The sequence below is a fragment of the Euprymna scolopes genome, chromosome 15 (genome assembly GCF_053919585.1).
Source record: "Euprymna scolopes isolate OS-2025 chromosome 15, ASM5391958v1, whole genome shotgun sequence".
In the NCBI taxonomy this organism is placed as follows: Eukaryota; Metazoa; Mollusca; class Cephalopoda; order Sepiida; family Sepiolidae; genus Euprymna; species Euprymna scolopes.
In genome coordinates, this window is record NC_136496.1 from 57297642 (window position 1) to 57321537 (window position 23896).

Genomic DNA, 23896 nt, shown 5'->3' on the forward strand with positions numbered 1-23896 from the left:
CCTAGAAGAGGCATCATCCCTATTTCTAAGATCTATAGGCGAAGTAATTCGTATTTACCCTCTCATTAACAATTACTCCAACTCTCTCAGACAAGACAGGGTAAACCATTACACCTATTTCTACCTGACACCCTTATTAAGTCAATCAAACATTCTTACTGATACAATTTCCATTGCACTACACTATTCGAAAATAATGATTTCTTTCCCGTTAACATTCCACCTATTCTCATTGGCTATTAAAAGTCTGTATTTTCGTCTCACACAAAAAATAAACACAACAGCCCTTATTCAAGATGGCTGCTCCATCTGCATTTCTTCCTTTATTCATTTGGATTAATAAAAAAATATCGTTGGATCGATCGTCAAAACTTATATCCAAATATGAACGAATCACTAGCGTACGTCTATGAAATTGACCCCACCCCCACTCAGGGAACGTTATAACTGAAAACTCGTCTCCGACGAGAAAAGTCATAAGAACATTCTTATTGTTTGTTTATATATCTATTTCTGAAAGTTAACTTATTAACCAATGAGTTTGACGTTAAACATTAAGAAAATGTAATTTACAGGGAGAGGGGCATTTTATAAACTTCCGTCGAATTTCTTCCTAAGAGAGTTTTCGTTTCTTTCTGGTGGGGAAGGGGTTAATTATTTATTCCGTGTTTGCTTATTTATGTGATTGAAAAATCATTCCTTTCGACAACCCCGCATGCGCGTCTACCGGTTTTCTTTGAATTGATTAAAGTAGAATGAAACATGATGTTACTTCGATGAACCCTTCGGGGAAAAATGGAAAAAGAGGGTCCGTGTCGTAACCTACAGGTTGAACGTTCGCGCTTATGCTTCGGACATTCACCCAGGGTTATCTTTGTGACTTTTTACGTTTGCTTCTTCTTCTATATTTTGCGATAATTACGTACAACTGTTCGTGTTTTTTGTCCGTTTTCTATTGTCAAATTTACACAGTTTTATTTGTTTTATATAACTTTTAGTTTGTTTTATATTCCTTTTTATTTTATTGTTTGTTAAACGGAAACTCGAAAATTATATTATGTGTGTATGTAATAGCCAGTTAAGAGCGGTGTAACACACAATATCGAAGAAAATCGCCCTTTCAGTGAGAGACTTTATAAAATCTCGAATCCTAAATATTACTACGATACTATGCCATTGATTACTGTACACGCAATAACCCTTATCCCTGAGTGGCTTCTGAGCCTTGATAAGTGTGGATTTCCATGTAAAAAAAATCAGAATTTGTCCCGGTGTCCACTGGTAGCAGTGGGACCACTAAATACTGAGAGAGAAAACTAGGAACTTTTTCCTCTGTAGATCGTGCGATTTGATGATGTTGCTCATCCGATGCAATGTGGCACTTTATTATTATGAGTGAATGTGTCAGAAGTAGTGGTGGTAAGCTACATAAGATAGTGGCTATCAGGGTATGTGTATTGAATTTGCATGTTACATTTGTTGTTGCAAACCTACGATACTTTTGTTCAGGGAGGGATTTCTGCAGTCTTTTTATTATATACGAGATTAACAGACTGGCTGACAGTTTTCATGTAGAAATATTAGACTTCAAATGTGCTTTTTGCAATGTAAATTATATGGAAATCCTTGAGTTATTAAGCAATAAAAACGCCATATCGAATTATTTTTATAACAACCGTAACCGCGACAAGTATGGACGTAACTAGAGTTAGTTATGTTTAGATACAAAAATGGTATTTGAAAATGACGACTACTTTTCATTTAATCACTTTCTGATGTATAATAAATGTTACATCCATTATTCATTGTTAATTTATTTTGTCAGTTTCGCTTTTTATTTTTTAAGGTCTCGTTTTGCGTACTGTGAACGTAGAGAATTGAACAGCGAACAAATTTATATTTTCTCATTGCAACAACCTGCCCTGATTATTAATGTTCATTTTGACTTTTCCCCATTGTTATCTATCACTACCAAAAGCCAGGATTCAAAATGCCTGCCGTAATATGTATACTTGATCATTCATGCAAGTTTATCAAATATACACGCAACGCATTATCGCTTCAGCATATAAAAATGCACTCGCTAATAAAGTATACAGACTGGTTTTAACTTTCTGGTATTAACATATCAATATACAATGTTCTATTAGCGAATTTGAAAACTTTAATCCGTTTTATCTGATTTGAGTTAGTTTAAAAGTTTTTCTTCTCTACTACATATTCGTTCTTTCCCTTGACTAATAATACCTTTTTTTTACAAGGAGGTCACCACTTATCAAGGCCAGGAAGCCACTCAGGGATAAGGGTTATTGTAAGTACAGTACGTTAGTGTGGATATTTAAAGTGTCTACTTAAGGGGGCGGTTCATCAGGAATTTGTTTACGTTGGGCTTGAAGACATCCAAGTTGTAGTCAGGAGGGAAGCAGGCAGACGAAACAGAGTTCCACAGGCGTGCAGTCCTAAGAAAGAAGATTTGTTCATGGAATTTACGTTTTGATTTAGGCATAGATAAAGAGTGGGGAAAGTTTTTGACAGTGGATTCAGCTAGACGGGTGTTTTTTGCAAAAGATAGACGAGGGGGGACCAGAGATTGAAGTTCAGAGGAGCACCTGCCATGGAAATAACGATATAACTAAGATAGGCTCGCAACGTCTCTTCTGTGGGAGGGAGGTTGCAGAGTAGAGAAAAGGGAATCCCCCACTTAGCCACGAAATCTATTTTGTAATCTGTCAAGGCAGGATAGGCTGTTTTTAGCAGCTCCTTCCCCAGATATGGCAGCAGTATTCCATCCTTGGCTTTTATATAGATAGAGAATTGCATCAGTAGTGAGATATCGTCTGGAGAGGTAGAAGGATCCCACCATCTTTCCAGCGACCTTGGTAACAGACTTTATGTACGTGTTCCATTTCAGATCAGGAGTGAAGGTCAATCCCAGAAGCTTGTCAAAACATGGGGCTTCTCCTAGACGAGAGCCATCCATTTCAATTGATGCCAGATGGGGATCAGAGCGTTGATTATGTAAAGATAGGAGCTTGGTTTTAGATGCATTAAAGGTAACCAGCCACCTCTTCCCCCACGGAACCACTCGTTCGAGATCAGAGGAGAAGGAATCAGAGAGAGCTTTGTCATTTACGGCCTTCGATGGTCGTGTCATCAGCATAGATGTCAACGAATGATTTAAGTATGTGTTTAGGGAGATCATTGATGTACATCAGGAAGAGAGTTGGGCCCAGGATTGACCCTTGAGGGAGTCCAGCATTTATATTGCAGGCCTCTGATTTTTGTTCATCAACCACTACTCTTATGAGCCTATCAGAGAGAAATGATTTAATGATAGAGAGAATATTTCCAGTTATACCGTAGCTGGAGATCTTGTGAAGTAGGCCTTTATGCCATACTTTGTCGAAGGCCTTTGATATGTCAAGAGCAATTGCCCTGGAAAGGAAGCCTTTGTCAACAGATTCACTAATCCCATGGATATAACCGTTAGCACATCTGCGGCAGATCTCGCAGAACGGAAACCATATTGCGTGTCACTAAGAAGGTTATTTCTGCTGAGGTGGTTGACTATTCCTCTATTTAATATGGATTCCAGCAACTTACTCATGACACACAGGAGACTTATTGGTCTGTACTGAGAGGGAGATGACTTATCACCTGAGTTCTTAAATACAGGGCATACTGATAAGGTTTTCCAAGGTGTTGGAAAGCACTTCTCCTTAAGGCAACGTTTAAACAGTTTTGTAATTATGGGAGCAAGTTCTGGTCAAAGCTTTTTTAACGCTATAATTGGGATGCCGTCAGGGCCCGTAGCTTTACTGGAATCAAGGTACTTGATTAGCTTGGTGACCTCATGCACATATATTTGTATGTTACCTCGCTTGTTCTGTGTTATAGGAGGAAATATGGGGAGTTGATGGCCTTCGTCGCATAGGGTAGAATTAGCTGCAAAGTTTTTGGCAAATAGTTTGGCCTTGTATGAAGCTGACGAGATGACCTCTGGTCCGTTGATAATGGTTGGGATAGAACGCACACTTCTGTTCAGGATCCTATTTGTTATTTTGCCAAAATTGGTGGGAACCAAGCCGCTGATCAACTACTTTGTATTTAACAGACTGGGCACATAGCTCTCTTGCATTTTTTATTACTATTTTACAGTGGTTGCTGGCGTTCCTGAAAGCCGCTTTAGTCTCAGTGCATCTATTACGTTGGTAGCTATGGAAAAGGTGGTTTCTGTGCGCGATGTCAGCAGCACATTTTGGGGAGAACCATGGCTGGCTGTTAGGTTATTGTTGGAATTTTCTAGATTGTATGAATTGGTGTATGCCTACAATTAACCATTCGGTCAGGTCTGATACTATAGAGGACACATCATTTTTAAACATGGAATGCAGAGGTAAATCAGATATGAATGTACGGAAGCTATCCCAGTCAGTCATGGAGTATCGGTATACAGTACGGTGGAGGGTACGTCTGGTGACTTATAACATTTCATTTTAATCTTAACTTATACGACGGAGTGGTCGGATGATCCTAGAGGAGAAAGAACGGAACATGAACATAGCTCAGGGAAAGTTGAGAGAAAAAGGTCTAGGAGGCTTGCATATTTACCTGTAGTGTCGGGCACACGAGTGGGTTCGCGAACAATCTGAGTTAGGTCATAAGCAATGGCAAAATCATGACAAAACCTCCCCTCATCGTCCATCTTATTTGAGTTTGGCAGCGATTCCACGTTATGGACGTTGAAGTCACCACATATGTGGATGAGAGCCGTGAGGTGTGCAGATAGGATGTGGTCTATTTTCTCAGATATGCTCTTAAAGAGAGTAACTCCGCTGTTATGGGGCCGATAGAGGGCAAATATAAATGCAGTGGTGTAATCAAGTGCAACCCAGAAGCACACATATGGTAAATTAGGATCTTCTCTAGAGATATCCTTGCCACACAGGAAGCCATCCTTAATGTAGGCACATATTCCATGCCCATAGCGATCTTGGGGGTCAGATTTAGATGTTAAATTTGAGTATCCGTTAATTATGAACTCATCTAGGGAAGTGGTCGGCCCTATTCAAGTTTGGCTTAGAAAGAATATGTCCGGCGTCGTCTCCTGTAATTGGGTTTCAACCTCTGGAAGGTTGGAACCTAGAGCCCTGATGTTGGAGAAGGAGACATGGTAGTAGGGGTCTACGTTGGAAGATGGGGTTCTTTACATTACTTTTGTATAATTATTATTCATTGTACATTTATATTTATAAAGATAATACTGTTTTTCGTTCTGATTAATTTGAAGCGTTTTTGCTTGATTTTTTCTCTATACGATTTTAAGGCGTATAAAAACGTGTTGTAATGTTTTCAGTAATCAATGCGTGTAAACCGGTTGGCAACATCGTGGTGCGCGACCACCGACTTCCAGTTAGGATGGCACAAAGGAAACAGCTTTCTTGCCAGCCGAGAAACAGAAAATTTCTGCACCCAAATAAATGGTTTTATCGATTTCTGCCTAGGGACATATCTGACGTCGTCACAATAACTATATGCGTGCTTTAAGTGATTCACATATCTACCGATTATCGAGTTAGCGTTAAAATTAGAAGGTAATATTATTTTTATATTTCCAGTTTACAAACATGTCTCTTGTTTTATTCATCAAAAAATTTAATCAATGCGGTAAGATATAAGCAATTGTATATATATATATATATATATATATATATATATATATATATATATATATATATATATATATATCGCTGAGAAGAAAATTATTGTTTAATATGGGTAATGGCGTCATTGAATTGAGGAAATAATTGCAAACATCTCATATAATTCAAGGCATAAGGATCGATATTTAAATAAGGTTTTTAATGAATGCGTACAAAAGAAAATACGAGCAGTCGGTCGAGGGATTAGGTATGTTTTACAAGCTTGCTTCTATCAGTATGAGATGCTGAACCAAAATCGCCTTCCAAATCCAATTTAATAATTGTGTCTTTAGATTAAAACACACGCACACACACCCTGATATCCTAGGCTGTCGAGTTTAAAACCTGGCTTGAGGTTGTTACTAGTCTAGCTGCAGTGATAATCTGTGATACAGTGAAACGGTACAGTTTATATATATATATATATATATATATATATATATATATATATATATATATATATATATATACTAGCATGGGTGCCCGGCGTTGCCCGGATGTTTGGAAGTGTGTGTTGAGCAAAAAAAAAAAAGTGGAAGGCTGGCTCGAACCCGAACCGCGAGAGCAACGGGGGAAAACGTAGTATCTTTGCTGTTACGACCACCGCCAAATCGGAAGTGACGTAGGTTTAAATTAAGGTCAGACAATCGAAAGGGGGGGATGACTTTCGAAAATATCGGCGAGAAAACGATCTCCCTGAAAAAAGATCGAGCTTCAAAACGATATTGATTCTGTGAAAATTCGTCGTTGGTTTCGACTCTCGGTGGTGGCACACGAGTTTTTTCTTTTCTTTTAACTTTTTAAATCATTGCTATATATTGCGTCCAATCTGTCTATTATATATATAAAAGTGAACGTGTGTGTCTGTGTGCATTTTCCTACGCAATATCTCTGTCAATTTTTAGTCTACAGACTCGAAATTTTATATACAGTGTAATGAGATTTGGGAAAATCTTTGTAATCCGTTTTCGGCCAGAAATAATGCCGTTAAGGGGTTACAGTTCAACGAGTTGGCCTTTAAGAACTCTTCCAAACTCCTCCGACAATTTTGGGTCTAAACACTTGGACTTTTAGATATAGGTTGCTTGAACATGGATCGAACTTAATAACTTGATTAGAGCATAAAACAATAAATGTTAAGTAGTCATAATACGGGTCAAAATTAAAAAAAATTAAACGTACTTTTTGTTTTCTTTTTTTGCTCAACATACACCTCCAAACTCCCGAGCAACGCCGGATGGAATGCTTGTCTATGTGTGTATAAAAGTGAACATGTCTATGCATGTATCTGCGTGTGTACATTTCCCTACGCAATAACTCTCTCAATTTTAAGTCTACACACTCGAAATTTGATATACAGGGTACTGAGATTTAGGAAAATCGATGGGATCGGTTTTCGGCCTGATTAAGGGGTAAAAGTTAAACGATTTGACTTTTGAGAACTCTACCAAACCCCTCCGACAATTTTAGGTCTAACTTTTACTTTTAGATATAGGTTCCTTTGACATAGATCTAACTTAATAACTTGATTTGGACCCAAAACAATAAATGTTAAGGACTCATAATAGAGGTCAAAATTTAAAAAATTGACCTCTGCGGTCTCTACCAAATTACTTAGACGATTCCTGGTGTAAACATTGGACATTTTACATAAAAGATATTCAAAGATAGGGCCAGCTTTATAATCGGTTTGGGTCGAAAGTTATTAGTTACCAATATATAAATGTATGTATGTATGTTTGCATGTCTGCCTAAAACTTTCGAGAGAGGCGGTGGATTTTCACAAGATCAGTATCCTTTTGAAGTTCGACCTTTCAGACGACAAATATAAAAAAAAGGCTAAAAACATTAATAGCTTCACCTTCATGTAGGCACTTTTCTACAGGCGGGGGTCGCTTTTTTCGCCGATATTTTTGAAAGTCACCCTCTTCTTTTGATTGTCTAGCCTTAATTAAAACCTACGTCACTTCCGGTTTGGTAGTGGTTGTAACAGCAAAGACGTCATGGTTTTTTCCGTTCTAGTCCTCTTTCGTGGTACGGGCTCGAGCCTGCCTTCCTACTACCACTTTTTTTTGCTCAACATACGCACTCAAACACTTGTGCAACGTCGGGCTTAAATGTTAGTGTGTATATATATATATATATATATATATATATATATATATATATATATATATATATATAAGAGGGAGGAACTTTCGAAAATATCGACGAAAAAAGCGACCCCTCCCTGTAGAAAAGTGCCCATTTGAGTTGAAGATATTAATGGTTTTTCGGTATTTGTCGCCTGAAGGGTCAGCTTCAAAACGATACTTATCTTGTGAAAATCTGTTGCCTCTGTCGTAAGTTGTAGGCAGACATGCAAACATACATACATACATACATACGTTTATATATTGGTAGCTCAAATTTTCGACCCAAACCGACTAAAAATCTTGACCTATTCCTAAATACCCTTTATGTAAATTTCAAATCTTTAGACCAGAAATTGTCGGAGTAATTTGGTAGAGACCGCAGAGGTCTATTTTTTTTTAAATTTTACCCCTATTATGACCCATTCACATTTATTGTTATAGGCTCACATCAAGTTATTAAGTTAGATCCATGTGCTAGGAAACTATATCCATAATTTCAAATGTTGTACCTAAAATTGACAGAGGAGTTTAGTAGAGTTCTCAAAAGTCAAATTGTTAAACTTTAACCCGTTAACAGCCAGATTTCTGGCGGAAAATATATTACAAAGATTTTTCCAAATCTCAGTGCCCTGTATATCAAATTTGCAGTTTTGTGGAGAGGCATGTTAGAAAAGCGTTAGTGCGGATTAGGACTTTTACCTTAGGTTTTTCCATTTTTTTAACTTTATATTAGTTTAGGCTCAGGATAACGTTATAGTTTGAGTAGGTATTAAGAATTGAGCTAAGAAATTTAGCCCAGTCACTGTATTTTTAGGTTTACGAAGGTTAAGGTGTAGGTGCAGTTATAGTTTGAGTCGGTATTAGGAATTGAGCTAAGAAATTTTTCCCAGTCACTGTATATTTAGGTTTACGAAGGTTAAGGTTTAGGTGCAGTACACTCAGGGTGTAACTGGAGGTACAATTTAAGTTATGGTGTATTTCGTATGTATAATTAAGTAAATAGATATTTGGGCAAGTTTTCAGTAGATGCAAATAGAAGTTGTCAGTGTTTCTACTATTGAAGGGGAGATAATTTCAGTTTTCATTTAAAAGTCATAGAGAGTTTTTCATGACAGGGAGTATCGGATTGGTTTAGTATTGTTTGTTGCAAAACAATCTAGGAAGAGGCAATTGTTATGTAATGAAGATCGCTTTGCATCCGCGTGCATACTTTGGCTGGTAAGTACCAAACTGGATAGGAATGAACTCTAATGCATGTCAGGGGTAGAAATGTATAGATGTTTAGTGAAGACTGTTAGGCGGTTAGTATGTGAAAGTTAGGAACTTGAGGTTAAGGATTCCACTACTAAGGCGTATGTATAATGTAGGGTTTTAGTGGCAGCTAGAGAGGGGGCAGATTTTTAGTTTTCTAGAGTCGGGGTTGTTCACTTACAGAATACAGTAAAGTTTCATTTGGATTTAGAGTTTACAGTATTGTTTTAGCTAGAGAGAAAAGAATAAAATCTTCCTTTCTTTTCCCCTATTTTGCATGAAGGTTAGACATAGGCAGTCGTCTTGGAGGTGAAGAAAAACAATTATTTCCTCGTGATTCGGAATTCATATTTTTAGGCAGTCATTAAGGTTGGGGATAAAACATCTTATCTATTCAGAAAAAAAGTCCTAGTGCCGCAGCTAATATCACTGTAGATTTCAGTTACAATTATAGTAACAGTTAATTACAAGCTATATCCAGTGGTTTGCTAGAGATATCAACGAGGCCTCTTTATTAATGCAAGCGAGCAAAGGGTAATCGTAGATATTAAGTATATTACTTAAATAAAGTTCTTCTAACTCATACGGTAGAAAATAAATCCACGTTTGTGCTAATTTCGGAAAATTTATCCGGCCTAATGCTATTTTATCTTTAGCCTTAGCACAGAGCGTGGACTTATTTTAGCTGGAAGAGAACGTGATTGAGTTTTGCTTGGGGGGGTGAATTTAAAAAGCTAACCAGAAAAAAGACAAATGCATATATAAATTAAAATACACATAATTACAAAAACAAATAAGAAATATATATAGTCTTAATTCTCTACGAGAACCAATTCTCAATCCATGGTATTCTTTGTTTATGTTCATTATCGCGAGATAAGATCCAAATAATTTATTAGTAAGATCACTCGTTACTATATAAGCAGAAAAGACAATAATACATAATATGCATACACACACATACACACACACACACATATATATATACATGTATATACATATGCATTTCTACATTTACATTTATGTATGTATATATATATGTATATATATTTGCATATTTACACTTATATATTGTGTGTATATATATGTATATATATATTGCATATTTACACTTATATATTGTGTGTATATATATGTATATATATATTGCATATTTACACTTATATATTGTGTGTATATATATGCATACATATCATTATATAAACACATATATACGTGCATATATACATGTATGACTTATTATAATATTAATTAAATTTATCAAGAGCACATTGATCTAAAAAGAAATGTAGTTTAAGTTAAAAACAGCTTATGAATGTGTCATGTAAATATTTATCGTTATATAATCTAATAATAAGTCTTACCTTCAAAAACTAAAAAGGATCTCACATCGTAAAGGACACCAGCATAATAAACAAAGAACAAATTATATTTCTTTAGAATATTTAGTTAAAAACTATAAGAGAAGAAGTGAAGTTGATTACATGACGAAAATAAGAGTAAGATACAACCACATAGAGCCATGTTTATAATTCACATGAGATGAAGGTAAACTTACGTCTGTGATTAATGTTGAAAGTGTCACTATTTCAGGAAGCTCTTTGTAAAAACGTCGATGAAATGATAAAAATAATGTAACGGGAACGAATCTTTATTTTCCCGACATTAAATTATAGTACTCAACGGTTACACTCATGGGTGATTATTACGTACGTTTACTAAATCCGAACTCTTTTAAAGAACTAATGTAAATAGAAAGTATCCGACTGATTGTATAATAAAAGATTAAAACGCTTTAATTGTTATATGAATGAGTTATTATATAAAACAATAACACAATATTAATACTATTTCTCAACACGTAAAACGATAAAAGTATATGCATCATAAAAGTTAAAAAAAATGTTTCATTCCAAATCTGCAGAAAATTCTTAACATACATTCTTCTTTTAAAACGAATTTCCATTTTCCAAGAAATAACGAATCTTTATAGCATTTTCATGGCTTATAATTTGGTTCTTATTAACTATATGCATGTATATAGCTGGTATTTTCGGAATATTATGCATTACTTATATTTTAGAGGCTGAAATGGTATTTAATTGATGGTTATTTTCATCAAAAGGAATGTATTATGAATATGTAATATGGAAAGATGTAAGTAAATGCGAGTGATCTCCTTATTTATGATTCAATTCTTATTAATACATTCAGTTCTTTTCTATTAATTACAATTATATGCCTATATGTATGTTATCATTCGATTTTTATTCAAGAATAAGTAAGTTGTGATTACGTATAATTTTTAAGTAAAATGCATTTACTGGACGTTGTTGCATTAATAATTACTATATAGCATCCAAATAAGCTTATGCAATGCATCTTACAAGAATTCATTGATATATTACACATGTACTTACGTACATATATAAACATCCCTTTCACACAAACATGAACAATTGCATATACATGGGCACACATTAAAATAAATTTTAAAAAATATTAGGGTACTTGTGGATAATTTGAAGCAGAGGAAACTCACCGCCCGATCGGCTTTGCCCGCAATTGACATATGCTCTCGGGTTTGATTGCCATCTGACGTAAGAATCCGGTCAACCAATCAATGCGCTACAAACTAACAGATGAACTTTTGTCAAAAAAATTGAAAGAAAAAAATCAATGAATTCACTAAGCAACATACAACTCAAAGAGCCCATTTACTGACCACTGTCGACAAAATGAATATTTCAAGTTTGGGAAAATTGTTACTGACGCCGGAACAAGTAGTATCTAACTGTTAAGCAAAGTTAATTGCTGCAACAAAAATACACTTCCTGTTGCGAGAAATGCATCCTCGCCAAAAGAAGATCAGTCAAGGATGGATGTGAGTGGAGATGCAAACGGCGCAATGCCGGCAGGGTACCTCCTTAAGGACAGGCACGTTTTTTTTCCATGAAGCAAAGCACCATAATAAGGTTCATTTACATGTAGGCTTATGATATGGAAATTCAAAAAACTCTAATGCGAGAATGTGGGGTGGAATCTGCGCATACCATAGCAGACTGGAAGAATTAAATACACGACATATGGCGGGATTATTTCTTCAGACCTTCCCGCATACAGGAGCATACAGTAGAAAGAGACGAGTCCGTATTCAATCGTCGGAAACAGTACGTTGGCCGACTAATCAAGTATCTCTGCGTGCTCAGTGGCTATGATCCTGCGGAGAAGGAGGAGTTCCTCGTCACAGGCTCAAATAGGAACGCTGAACCCTCATCCCTAGTCTAAAACAGTATATTCTGCCGGGAACTACGGTCGTGTCAGACTGCTAGAAAGTATTACTTGATTTAAAACTTTTGTTGGAAAAAAATTACGAAATCAAAAAAAGAATTGTGTATCTGCTTAATTTTATTCAATGTTATTGGGCAAGTAAAATATGGTAACAAATACAACTTACTTAATTTTTGTTTTTCCCAGCAAACAAAAAATATCTATATTGATTACAAAAAATAAAATATTAATTGTTATAGTTGGCCGTTGGTTCTTTTTTATGCACTTTGTTTTTTTTGTTTTTTTTTTGGTAATTTTATTATATTTAAATGTTTCCTGCAGTATTATTTGGATAATGCTTTTTTTTTTGGTAATTTTATTGTATTTAAATGTTTCCTGCAGTATTATTTGAGTAGTGTTTTTTTTTTTTTTGTAATTTTATTATATTTAAATGTTTCCTGCAGTATTATTTGAGTAGTGTTTTTTAGGCGTTCCTAATCAGCGACATTAGGCAACAGCCGGCGGTTGACGTCATGTTCAGAGCAAAACCGATCGGACGTTGAGTTATGTCCGATTCATATTGTGCACAAGTACCAATATAAGTAAATGTGCACTACATGTATCTCTAAAGGTATTCAAACAGTTAGACTGATATTGTCGCGAATAAATATAAACAAAGAAACATGGATGCACACAAACAAACGAATATACAGAAAATATATGTATACATTATGTATAATTATATGTATATATATATATATATATATTGTTTATTTTATGCTTTTAATCATTATGTATAGATTTATACACTCAAATTAATAAAACATAAATACAAAATATATAGATTGAGCCTATATGTAAACGCTAATATATATATATATATATATATATATATATATGTGTGGGGGGTATGTATATATTTATATATACAAATACAATATCTACAGAAATGTCTGTTTAATTATGCGAATTAAAAATAAAAATATGATGCAATATTATTTATACTCATTATTAATACACATCATTTATACATATACTAGCATATATATATATCTATATATATATATATACGAGGAGCGTGCAATAAGTAATGCCCCTGGCCCACTTCCAGTTGTCTGATCTAGCTGAAATTTTGCATGTGCAGTGATTTATATCTCTACGGGTTATGTGGCAAATGACAGCTCTGAACTAATAGTGGTTTCTGTTTTACAGGTGTTTGAACTGAGTTAGGTGTGAAATTGAGCCTGTTGAATGTCGAGCAGTGATCCGGTTTTTGTATTTGAAAGGACGCACACCACAGGAGACTTTTGATGAAACTAAAGAAACTTATGGTGATAATGCCCCATCATATGACCTTATAAAACGTTGGCATCGTGAATTCAAACATGGCCGGAAGTCTGTGAAACAGCTCCCAGACCTGGTCGTCCCCCTTCTGCCATTGATGAGGCATCTGTCTGTCAAGTTGAGGCGGCCATTTGGAAAGATCACCGCATTACTATTCGCTAAATAGCCGAATATGTCACGATTAGTACAGGGTCTGTGAAAAGTATCATTCATGGCTATTTGCATATGCATAAGGTGTCTGCCAGATGGATTCCCAGGTTGCTCACACCATTCCAGAAGCGATAACGCGTCGAGTGTTCGAGGGTGAATTTGGAGATGTGCCAAGAAGATGTAAAAGTTTTTCAAAACACTGATTACACAGGATGAAACCTGGCTCCATCACTATGATCCAGAGCCCAAAACCCAGTCAATGCAGTGAAAGCACTTGGACTCACCACCTCCTAAGAAGGCAAGGGTGCAGCCCTCCGCTGGCAAGGTCATGCTTACAGTCTTCTGGGACCAGGACAGAGTAGTAATGACAGATTTCCTGGCAAAGCATTCCACAATTACAGGAGCCTATTATGCTTCACTTTTGAGGAAATTAAGGGAAGCTATCAAAATCAAGAAGCGGGGCAAGATCAGCAAAGGTACCCTCTTTCTGCAGAACAACGCTCCGGTCCACAACTCGCATGTCACCAGATCAGAAGCACGGGCGTGTGGTTATGAAATCCCCCTCCATCTACTCTACTGACCTTTAACCCTCTGACTTTTACCTCTTACCAGCTATGAATTTGTTTTTGAAAGGAAAGCGTTTCCCAGATGATGCGGCCTTGATTTCTGAAGTCACGTCGTTGTTGGAGGACCAACCTGGGGTATTCTACAAAAACGGCCCCCAGAGCTGAATCAAACGATGGGAGAAATGCATAACTCTGGGTGGTTCCTATGTAGAGAAAAACTAATAGCTGTGCAAAGTTTCGTTGCTCTACAACTATGGGAAGTGGGTCAGGGCATTACTTATTGCAAGCACCTCGTATATATATATATATATATATATATATATATATATATATATATATATATATAGATAAGACAAGCAGAGGTGGCCGCCCGATATGGCCCCACCGTAAATTAGATATGATATTTTAATTTGTCCAGATTTTGCATATTATAGAGTTGTAATTTTCAAAGTAAAAAAAGTATTTGGTTGGCATCAGTTAGAATCGAAACCGAAAGCAAAACTGTAACTTTCAAAGCTGTTGACTTTACCAATGTACCAATGTGCCACTCATAATAATAAAAATTCAAAAATTCAAAATAAACTTAGATGAATGTACAGATGTACAACTTTTTTTTCAATTTTTTACGCTTTTTGCTTCATTATAAACTATTTTAATCGCCTTAAACCCATAAAAAACGTACATAAAAATCCAATAGAATTTTAAAATATGGACACAGACAGACGTATAGCCTTTTATATATTAGACATATAAAATATATAACTATATATACACGCGAAGACATACACAAACCTATGTATACAAATATAGGCATACCCACGTATACGCATATTACGTAAGATAAAATATATATTAGGTACACAGGTGCATCCACATTTACATACATATATACAGAGATAGACATAAGCTAGTTTACCCTAATATTAAAGATTAAAAAATATTTCTAAAAATACATAATTGGATCGGATTTTGAATTTAGATCATTATAAAATCCTACGTTTTTAAATAGAGATTTATTTTGTTTAGCTATTTTTATTATTGTGTTATATCATTTATAATTTAAATTATTTTGCTTCAATTTCTTTAATAAAATGCATATTTTGATAGGAAATAATAGAAATTTTCGAACATTTATTTCAATAAAGTCTGAAATTATCATCTTTTCATGAATTAAAATTGCTACATCTATTTTTAATTTTTATATAAATAATTATATTTACTGTAAAAATACTAGTCAAGTTGTTTATCAATTAGTATATTTGTAATTGTAATACTAAAAGTGGCAACGATTGTAAATGACTAAGCGCTTTTCTAAATTAACAGATATAAACTTTGTTTTATTACATATTTTTCATTTCATAACTTTGTTAAAATTAAAATTCGCTTTTATTCATGAAATATTTCCATGCATACTTTCGAGATACCCCCCACACAATTAATTATAATCTTTTACTTGATTTGAACATAAAAAATGTGCAAATTGGCATGGTTATCGATACTTTATGTTATTAAAGAAACAAAATATATAACATAAACGTAATTCTTTTGTTTATGACATAACTAAGGCTATAAAATTCACGATAAAAAAGTAAGTTGTATTTTTTTTCTTTCCTTTGTTAAGAAATGTTTATATTATTTAAAACTAAACAACAGAATACTGTTTTGTGATAATTTTTACTTACCGGAACTTGATGTGGAGGGGGAAGCAATGGAATTCTGTGTGGCAGTCGTTCAAGCAAAAGGTTTGAAAGTGCTTGGTCGACTGCTTTTATAATAGTGATTGTTTTTGTCCACTCACGTGGATCGGACTTAACATTTGCATGGAATCGACTAGTGGGTATAAAAACACTCCCTATCGGTGATATTGTTGGTTGGTCTTTTTGTTTTAGTCCAACAGCCCGTTTCATAGTTACTGTTACAAAGAAGATCTGTCGTTTTAAGCAACAAGGCAATTCGTTGCAACTCCTGTTGATCAAGAAAAAGCGTGAAAGGTTTACCACGTACGGTAAGGGTTTCATGGTTTTTTCCTTCTACGCCGAGTTCTGGTTTAACCCGTTGAGTTACAGAAACGCCTCCCCCTCCCCCCTTTAGTCGGTTAAAATCCGACACTTTGCAACGAATCGCAAAAAGAAAAAAAAATGAACTACCCTGTTACTCGAAGGGAACTTGAGAGAAGGCTAGACCTTCTTCATAGAAAAATAAGGACAACTGTGGTGGGGATGGAAGAAGAACCTCTGTCCTTGAATGTGTTTTTATCTTTTGAAAAGGATATAGAAGGATGGCTAGAGGAGCTAGAGGGTGTGTCTTGGAGTATGGAGGAACAAATTACTGCCGAAGAGGAAGCTGAATCTCTTGCCGAACTATTTCAGGCTTCTTTTAAATTTAAGAGAGAGGTGCGACACCGACTGGGTGTTGTACGGGCAGTCAGTGAAGGAAATACTACAGAGGTCCCTATAAAAGATAGGAGGTCCCCCAACGTTGAACCAACCTTCAACCCTCATAGTCAGGAAGCCACAAGTATCGCAGACCCAACCAAGTCCTTCAACCCAACCGCACATTCTTCCTTTTCAGTAGAACCTTTTAAAATCAAACTGAAAGGGCCACATTTCAGTGAAAGGGATTTTGAAAGAAATAGAAGAAGTTTTAAGGACTTTCTCACCAAGTTTGAGAATTGTGCAATGTCAATACCATCGGCAACAGGAAAGCTGTATTTTTTAGGTGTTCTCTTGAGGGTAGAGCCCTTCAACTTATTGACCACCTTTCAATTTCCGAAGACAGTTATCCAGTGGCTCTAAAATTGTTGAAGGAACAATACTTGGATCAGGAAGAAATACGTGGCCAAATAATCCAAGGTATATCAGATTTTCGCTTGGAGAATCCTAAAGATTTGGTGGGGTTGAAGGATTCATAATAAAAACGCAGGCGGATGTATGGGAACTTAGAGCATCATACAGCTGTGATTTATATGATGACATGTCGGTAGGTGCAATAATACTTTCTCAGGTATCGTTTGCATAATTACCACCCAACATACAAAAGATGAACACATCAGGATTGCTGGAAAAACATACCCAACCTTGTCAGTAATCATGTTAAAGACACCAGAAATTATTAAGCGGTTTTTGATTGTTAAGAAACCTGAACAGCACCGTATGGCTAAGCTGAGAGCCCCACCAAGACTTGGGAAAGAGAAAGAAGATGAATCCCATTCCTCCCTGAAGGCTTTCAATACCAAAGTGGAATCAAAACCACGAAAATGTGAGTTTTGCAAGAAGCATGAGAATCTTTCGGAAAGTTGTCCCTACTACATCTCCCATGAAGCCCGGATTACAAGATGCAAGGAAGTTTGGATGTGTTTTAGATGCCTAAAAAGACACACAGAGGAGCAATGTTCCCTTTGAGAACAGCTAGAAATAGTAGTTGTAGCAGCTGCATTATTAAGGGCCACGCGAGAGCAATGTGCCCAGACAAGAGAGCCAAGGTGCGTGTGGACACCTGTTTACATACGAATGATTACAGCTATGGTTTCATGTCGCCAGTAATAAGCATAGTGGTAGGAAAGGGAAATAGTCAGTTGGAAATAAATTGTCAAAGGACCTACTTGGATACCTCTGTGCTGAAAAAACTGAATTGCCGTTCTACAGCTAAAGAATGTAGGTTGGAAGTGAACAATTTTTTGGGCTCAGAAAGAAGACCTTTTTAGGAGGCCTCTGTGGAATTAAGACTTATCCCTGAGAAAGTTCCCACTCTTCAAGTTCTTTCCTGTGAATTGAATCATTTACATGAATTACGGAAGCTTCCGCAGATAATAAAAAACTTGAAACGGCATCGATTCCCAGAGACAATTCTATTAAAATTGAGGGGCTACTGGGAATTGACGCCATTCAATTCATAGAACCGTTTCAAATCGTCCCCTGCATGTATGGAGTCGCTTTTTCCACTCCGAAAGGACTTGTACCCTTTGGCAACTGCCCTTGCTTCATGTATGAGAATCAACTAAAACCAAGGCACAACAAAAGGGGCAAAAATTAATTATACCTCTTTGTTGGAAAAAACACCTCCACTTTAAATTAATTTTGTGTGAACTCAGTGGAGAAATACCTAGACTCGTTAAAAGCTTGGTTTGAATAGGGAAACGTCCAGAGGGGACTGGAAAGTAGTTTAGCATGGAGTCACTAGGGTTACCTGTCACAGAGGAATTCTCCACTTTAGGAACACTATATCCTACAGAGATGGCCGATACCATGTACAGCTGCCATGGTATGAAGACAAAGTGAAGTCTGTGCCTTCTAACCACAATGGCGCTCTTAGAATACTAGAAAGAGTAGTTAAAGTCCTGGAGAAGAAAGATCATTATGATCAATACTTGGACGTCTTTAAACAACAGGAATACGAAGGAATTATAGAGGAAATAACAGTGACTCCAGAAGACTTTCAAAATTATATATGGATTCCGCACAGTCCGGTACTCAAACTGGCTGTTCAGACGACCACAAAGGTTAGACCTGTATTCAATTGTTCCTACAAGGGGGCAAATTCTATATCTCTGAATTAGGCAGCCTATCCAGGAGTCAACCTAATGGGAGACATGTTGGAACTGTTGATTCGTTTTAGGGCCAACAAATATGTGTTATTGGCTGACATAAGGAAAGCATTCCTTATGATTCGTCTAGACCTGGAAAAGGACCGCAATCGTTTCTGTTTCTTTTTAAAGAAAAGCGGCAACTTGCATTGTTACAGATACTCTACCATTTTATTCGGTTTCAATGCAAGTTCCTTTATATTAAATTACGTTTTGAAATATTATGCAGAAAAATTTCCATCAGATGAATGTTCCCAGGTACTCAGGTCGAACTTTTATGTGGACAATTTGGTGAAAACAGGAAATTACGTAAATACTATATCTACGTTATACACAAGGGTAAAGGAGCGACTGCGAGAGGGTAACTTTGAGATACAATCCTGTAAGTCCAACAGTGCAGTGTTGCGAAAAAAGATGACGTCAGATGGAACTCTGTCATGGTTTGATTCTGGTGTGGAGAAATTTTTAGGGTATTTGTACAGTCCCAAACTTGATACTATGAAGGTCTGTGCACATCAATACGATGTAACCGTATCAACAAAAAGGAAAATGTTGTCTGAAGCTTCCAAAGTGTTTGATCGCTTGTCCCTTTGTCTTCCAGTAACAGTGAGGAGCAGAATGCTGATAGGAGAACTTTGGAGGCAAAAGTTGGAGTGGGATGATGAAGTTCCAGAGGAGTCAAAATAACTGGGAAAACTTTGGCGAAGGACTTAACAGAATTGGGCCCTCTATCATTTCCAAGAAGAGCCCTAGTCGAAAATAGGCCACTAAAATTGTTCCTATTTTGTGATGCCTCCAAAAATGCATACGGCTTTTCAGAATATGCCGTACAGGATGGACAGTCAGCACCCGTACAAGGTAAATCGCTCCCCGTTTTGAAGCTTTTGTCAGTATTCCTGGCATTGAAATGTTTTCCCTTTATAAAAGAAGCCTTAAAGAACTCCCTGATAGAAAAATTATATGTTCTAACGGACGCTCAAGTGGTATTGTCTTGAATACTAGCCAAGTCGATAACCACAAAATACATCTTTGCGTGCAACAGGTTGCAAGATATAACGAAAATGTCGGCAACAATCAGGTCGGAGATGAAGTTGGAGTTGAGTTTCCAATACGTGCCACCAAAGGAAACCCCAGCTGACTACATCACAAGAGGACTAACCTTTAAAAAATTTAAGGAAAACCTTTCCTATTGGTATGAAGGCCCTGCGTGGATAAAGCAGGAAGAAATTCAGTGGAACAGGGTCGAGTTAGGTTTCCTATCCGAAGAACAAAAGGAATGCGTTCATCCTGCAATGAATTTGTTTATGAGACATAGAAACGAAAGTCCCCCTATAGTCTCTGTAGAAAGATTTTCCAACTTCAATAGATTAGTTAATGTAATGACTTTGGTTTTCAAGTTTATCAACAAAACGTTGAAGAGAAGTGAGGACAATCACCTTCTGGCAAAAATTTATTTGATAAAATTAATGCAAACGGAATCTTTTGTCTCAGAGTTAGATTTTTTGTTGGATCCTGAAGGTAAGAGTCCACCAAAACGAGTGAAAAACCTAAACCTATACCTGGATCTCTCCAATATCATTCGTTCAAGGGGAAGGATAGATGGATCATAATGGCATACCTATGAGGTGCAGAATCCAATTCTTTTGGGTAAAAAGTACCATTTAACAGGTTTAATTATAAAGGACACTCATCAGATAACCAACATTTGGGTTGGCAACAACCTTAAATGAAATAAGGTTACAGGGGTATTGGATACAACAAGTAAGACAGGCTGTAAAAAAATTGTGAGTACTTGTGCCAAGTGCAAAAAATACAATGCCACTGCTGTCTTGACACCGAATGCAATAGACCTTCTTTGCTCTAGAGTAAATTTAGGAAGACCATATCTCCATACCGGTGTGGATTATACCAGTCACATCTGGGTTAAGGGAGAAGTGAAGGACTATAAAATGTATATCCTCATCTTTACCCGCATATCTATCAGAGCTGTTCACATGGAACTAGTCCCAGATATGAGTATCTTTATTCTTACAGACCTTTGTTCGTTTCATAAATGCGAATGGAATCCCCTCTCACCTCTACTCGGACAATGCAAAGACTTTCATTTCTGCAGCAAAAATAATTGATAAGGTATTGATCACTGATGAATTCAGAGAGAAATTTGGTTCTTAACACCTTAAACATTGTACCATTCCACTTTATTCAGCTTGGTATGTAGGTACTGGGAAAAGGACGATCAAGACAGTTAAATCCTGTCTATACAAAACTATAGGAAGAGGAAAAGTTGACTATTTTGGTCTATTAACCATGTTATCTGATATCCAGCGTGTCATTAATAGTCGTCCTCTGACTTATAGAAGCTCTAATGACATGGATTTCCAAACTCCGAACTCTCTCATGAATCCAAATGTGGGTCAAGGTTTAATAATAAGGTTGGACAATGAAGAACTAGGACTAACGGAGCCAGTTAGCCGGATCGATTTAAAGAGGACTCTCCATCTTCGCGAAGAAAATTTAGAAAGACGTGGCACGAAGATTACCTGTTGAGCCTTAGAGAAAGAACTCTGGAGTTATCTGACCCTTCCTTTAATGATGCCATCAAAGCGGGCGATATAGTGTTAATTAAGGACATCCTTTAAACTAGACCATTTTGGTATATAGGCGAAGTCCTGAAGTTGATTGAAGGAAAGGATGGGTTGGTTCGTTCAGAAATAATAAGAAAAGGAAATGGAGTTATATTGACCCATTCCATCAATCATTTATTTCCTCTGGAAATTAATTCTCTTTCGGAAAATGTGGAGGAAATTCTTCATGAACCAGAGCATGTGCCAGACCAAAATATATCTTCCCGACCTGATGAGAGTGTTAGAATCTGGATTTGCCCTGCATTTATTAAACCGGAAGATTTCAGACCGATAGTGGCGTGTGACCAGTGTAATGACTGGTTCCATTTTGGTTGTGTGGGCCTAGTAGATGCGCCCCCAGAAGAAGAATGGTATTGTCCAACGTGCAGGCCAACGCTTCGGGGTAGACCCAGTTCGCTAGGAGTCTAAAAGGAACCAGCAATTTCTGGTGCCGGTCTCAGGCAAGACCTTAAAAACTGCGACTAAAAAATTAATTCCCTTCTCTTTTCCCCATCTTTTTTCTTTTTTTCGTTTTTCTTTTTTTTTTTTTTGATATAGTAATGTGTGATAATTTTTACTTACCGGAACTCGATGTGTAGGGGTGAAGCAATGGAATTCTGTGTGGCAGTCGTTCAAGCAAAAGGTTTTAAAGTGCTTGGTCGACTGCTTTTATAATAGTGTTTGTTTTTTTGTCCACTCACGTGGATCAGACTTTACATTTGTATAGACTCGACTAGTGGGTATAAAAACACCCCCTATCATCGATATTGTTGGTTGGTCTCTTTTTTTTTAGTCCAGCAGCCCGTTTCATAGTTACTGTTACAAAGATGATCAATTCGTTGTGTTACATGAAAAAAGCTTGTCCCCTTTTTCATGTAAGTAAAAATAAAGAGAATTAGTAAATGAAAATAAAATTAGAGAAAACGGGAATCGAACCCTGGAGATAAGTTTTAAAGAACAATAGGTCTTAAATGGAATGTCAAGTAAATTATTGATTCTGATAAAATATTTAATAAATACAAATTTGGCTGGAAACTATGCACATTGTTAAGTAGAATGAATAATAAAATACTCAATCTCTCACAAAGAAAAATACAAATTACAAAATATATGAAATTTGGATGCCGGACCTCTTTTATTCTACAGGAATAAATTAAAAACAAATCCAACTTGGCGTTACTACGGAAAAAAACGCAACGTTTAATGGTCCAGTTTATATAAAAACAATACTACGGAAAGAATACTAGACGATCACAGAATGCGAAAAAGAAAAAAAATGTAAAACGAAATAAAACAATAATTAAGAAAAAAAGAGAAGCACTCACACATACGCGGTATTAAAGAAAAAAAAAGAAGAAAAATGAACACACACATACACACAAGATAACAAAAGTATACAAGAAAGTTAGAAAAAAGGCCGATTTGCCGCAAAATAATAGTAGTAGACATGAATGAAAATGAAAAGAAAAAAAAATTGAACACACATACACACAACAAAATAAATGTGTGTCAGTAATGTTATTGTAAATGCGGGTTAAAGCAGGTTTTGTTTAAAGTTCAAGCTGTCAATCATTTGTAACAATTTTGTGTCAAAGTCGAAGGTACTTTTAAAACCTTGTGTTATTATAAAATAGAATGAAATACGCTATTGTAAATGTGACACTGTTGAACTTTCCAGCTTTTAATGTGTGTTTTAATTGTTTTGTCTTTGAAAAAAGGGACAATTTATTGTTTTTGTTTTAACGGACTTTGTGTTACAAAAAAGAAACAAAATTGAATGTTTTTTTGCGACAGCAATTCAAAGTCATTATTAGATATATATATTAGAATTGAAATGATCTAGGAGAAAATAAGACTAATTAAGACGAATGGTTGGCTTAGAAATCAGTTAGAATTTTAGAGATGGGGCAAAATAAATTACGTAAACGAGTATTTAGAGAGTTTTCAGATGTGATAAGCCGAAAGAAAGATATGTATTTTTTTTGACAATTAGTTTTTGTTTTTTTATGATGCCCATAAAATTTTTCCCAAGAAGAGTAACTTGGTAGGGAGATGATAAGCACAAGAAATGCTCCTAATTCGAAAAATGCAGATGGAACCTGTGGTAATTAAGTGCTTAAAAAAAGCTAGTCGCACGTGACGCTTCCAAGCAGGAGGTAAGACTTGGCTTAATTAATTAAATACAGGCGTTTGAAAGGATACGAGAATCCTTATGAAAAAAGGGCTATGGCAGCCCGAAGCTTAATCACGTATAACTTAATGAGGTGAGAGA

General features: G+C 36.1%; 1 protein-coding gene across 1 annotated transcript; it reads left to right on the top strand.

Annotated features, from left to right (window-relative positions):
- Positions 1-18997: 18997 nt before the first annotated feature.
- Positions 18998-19687, top strand: LOC145294176 (uncharacterized). Its single transcript, XM_080141282.1, has one exon. The coding sequence runs from the start codon at positions 18998-19000 to the stop codon at positions 19685-19687; it is 690 nt and encodes a 229-aa protein (XP_079997408.1).
- The last annotated feature ends 4209 nt before the right edge of the window (positions 19688-23896 follow it).

What these genes read in the sequence shown, in the direction of transcription:
- LOC145294176 (XM_080141282.1), top strand. Translation starts at nt 18,998, where the DNA reads ATGGGAGACATGTTGGAACTGTTGATTCGTTTTAGGGCCAACAAATAT.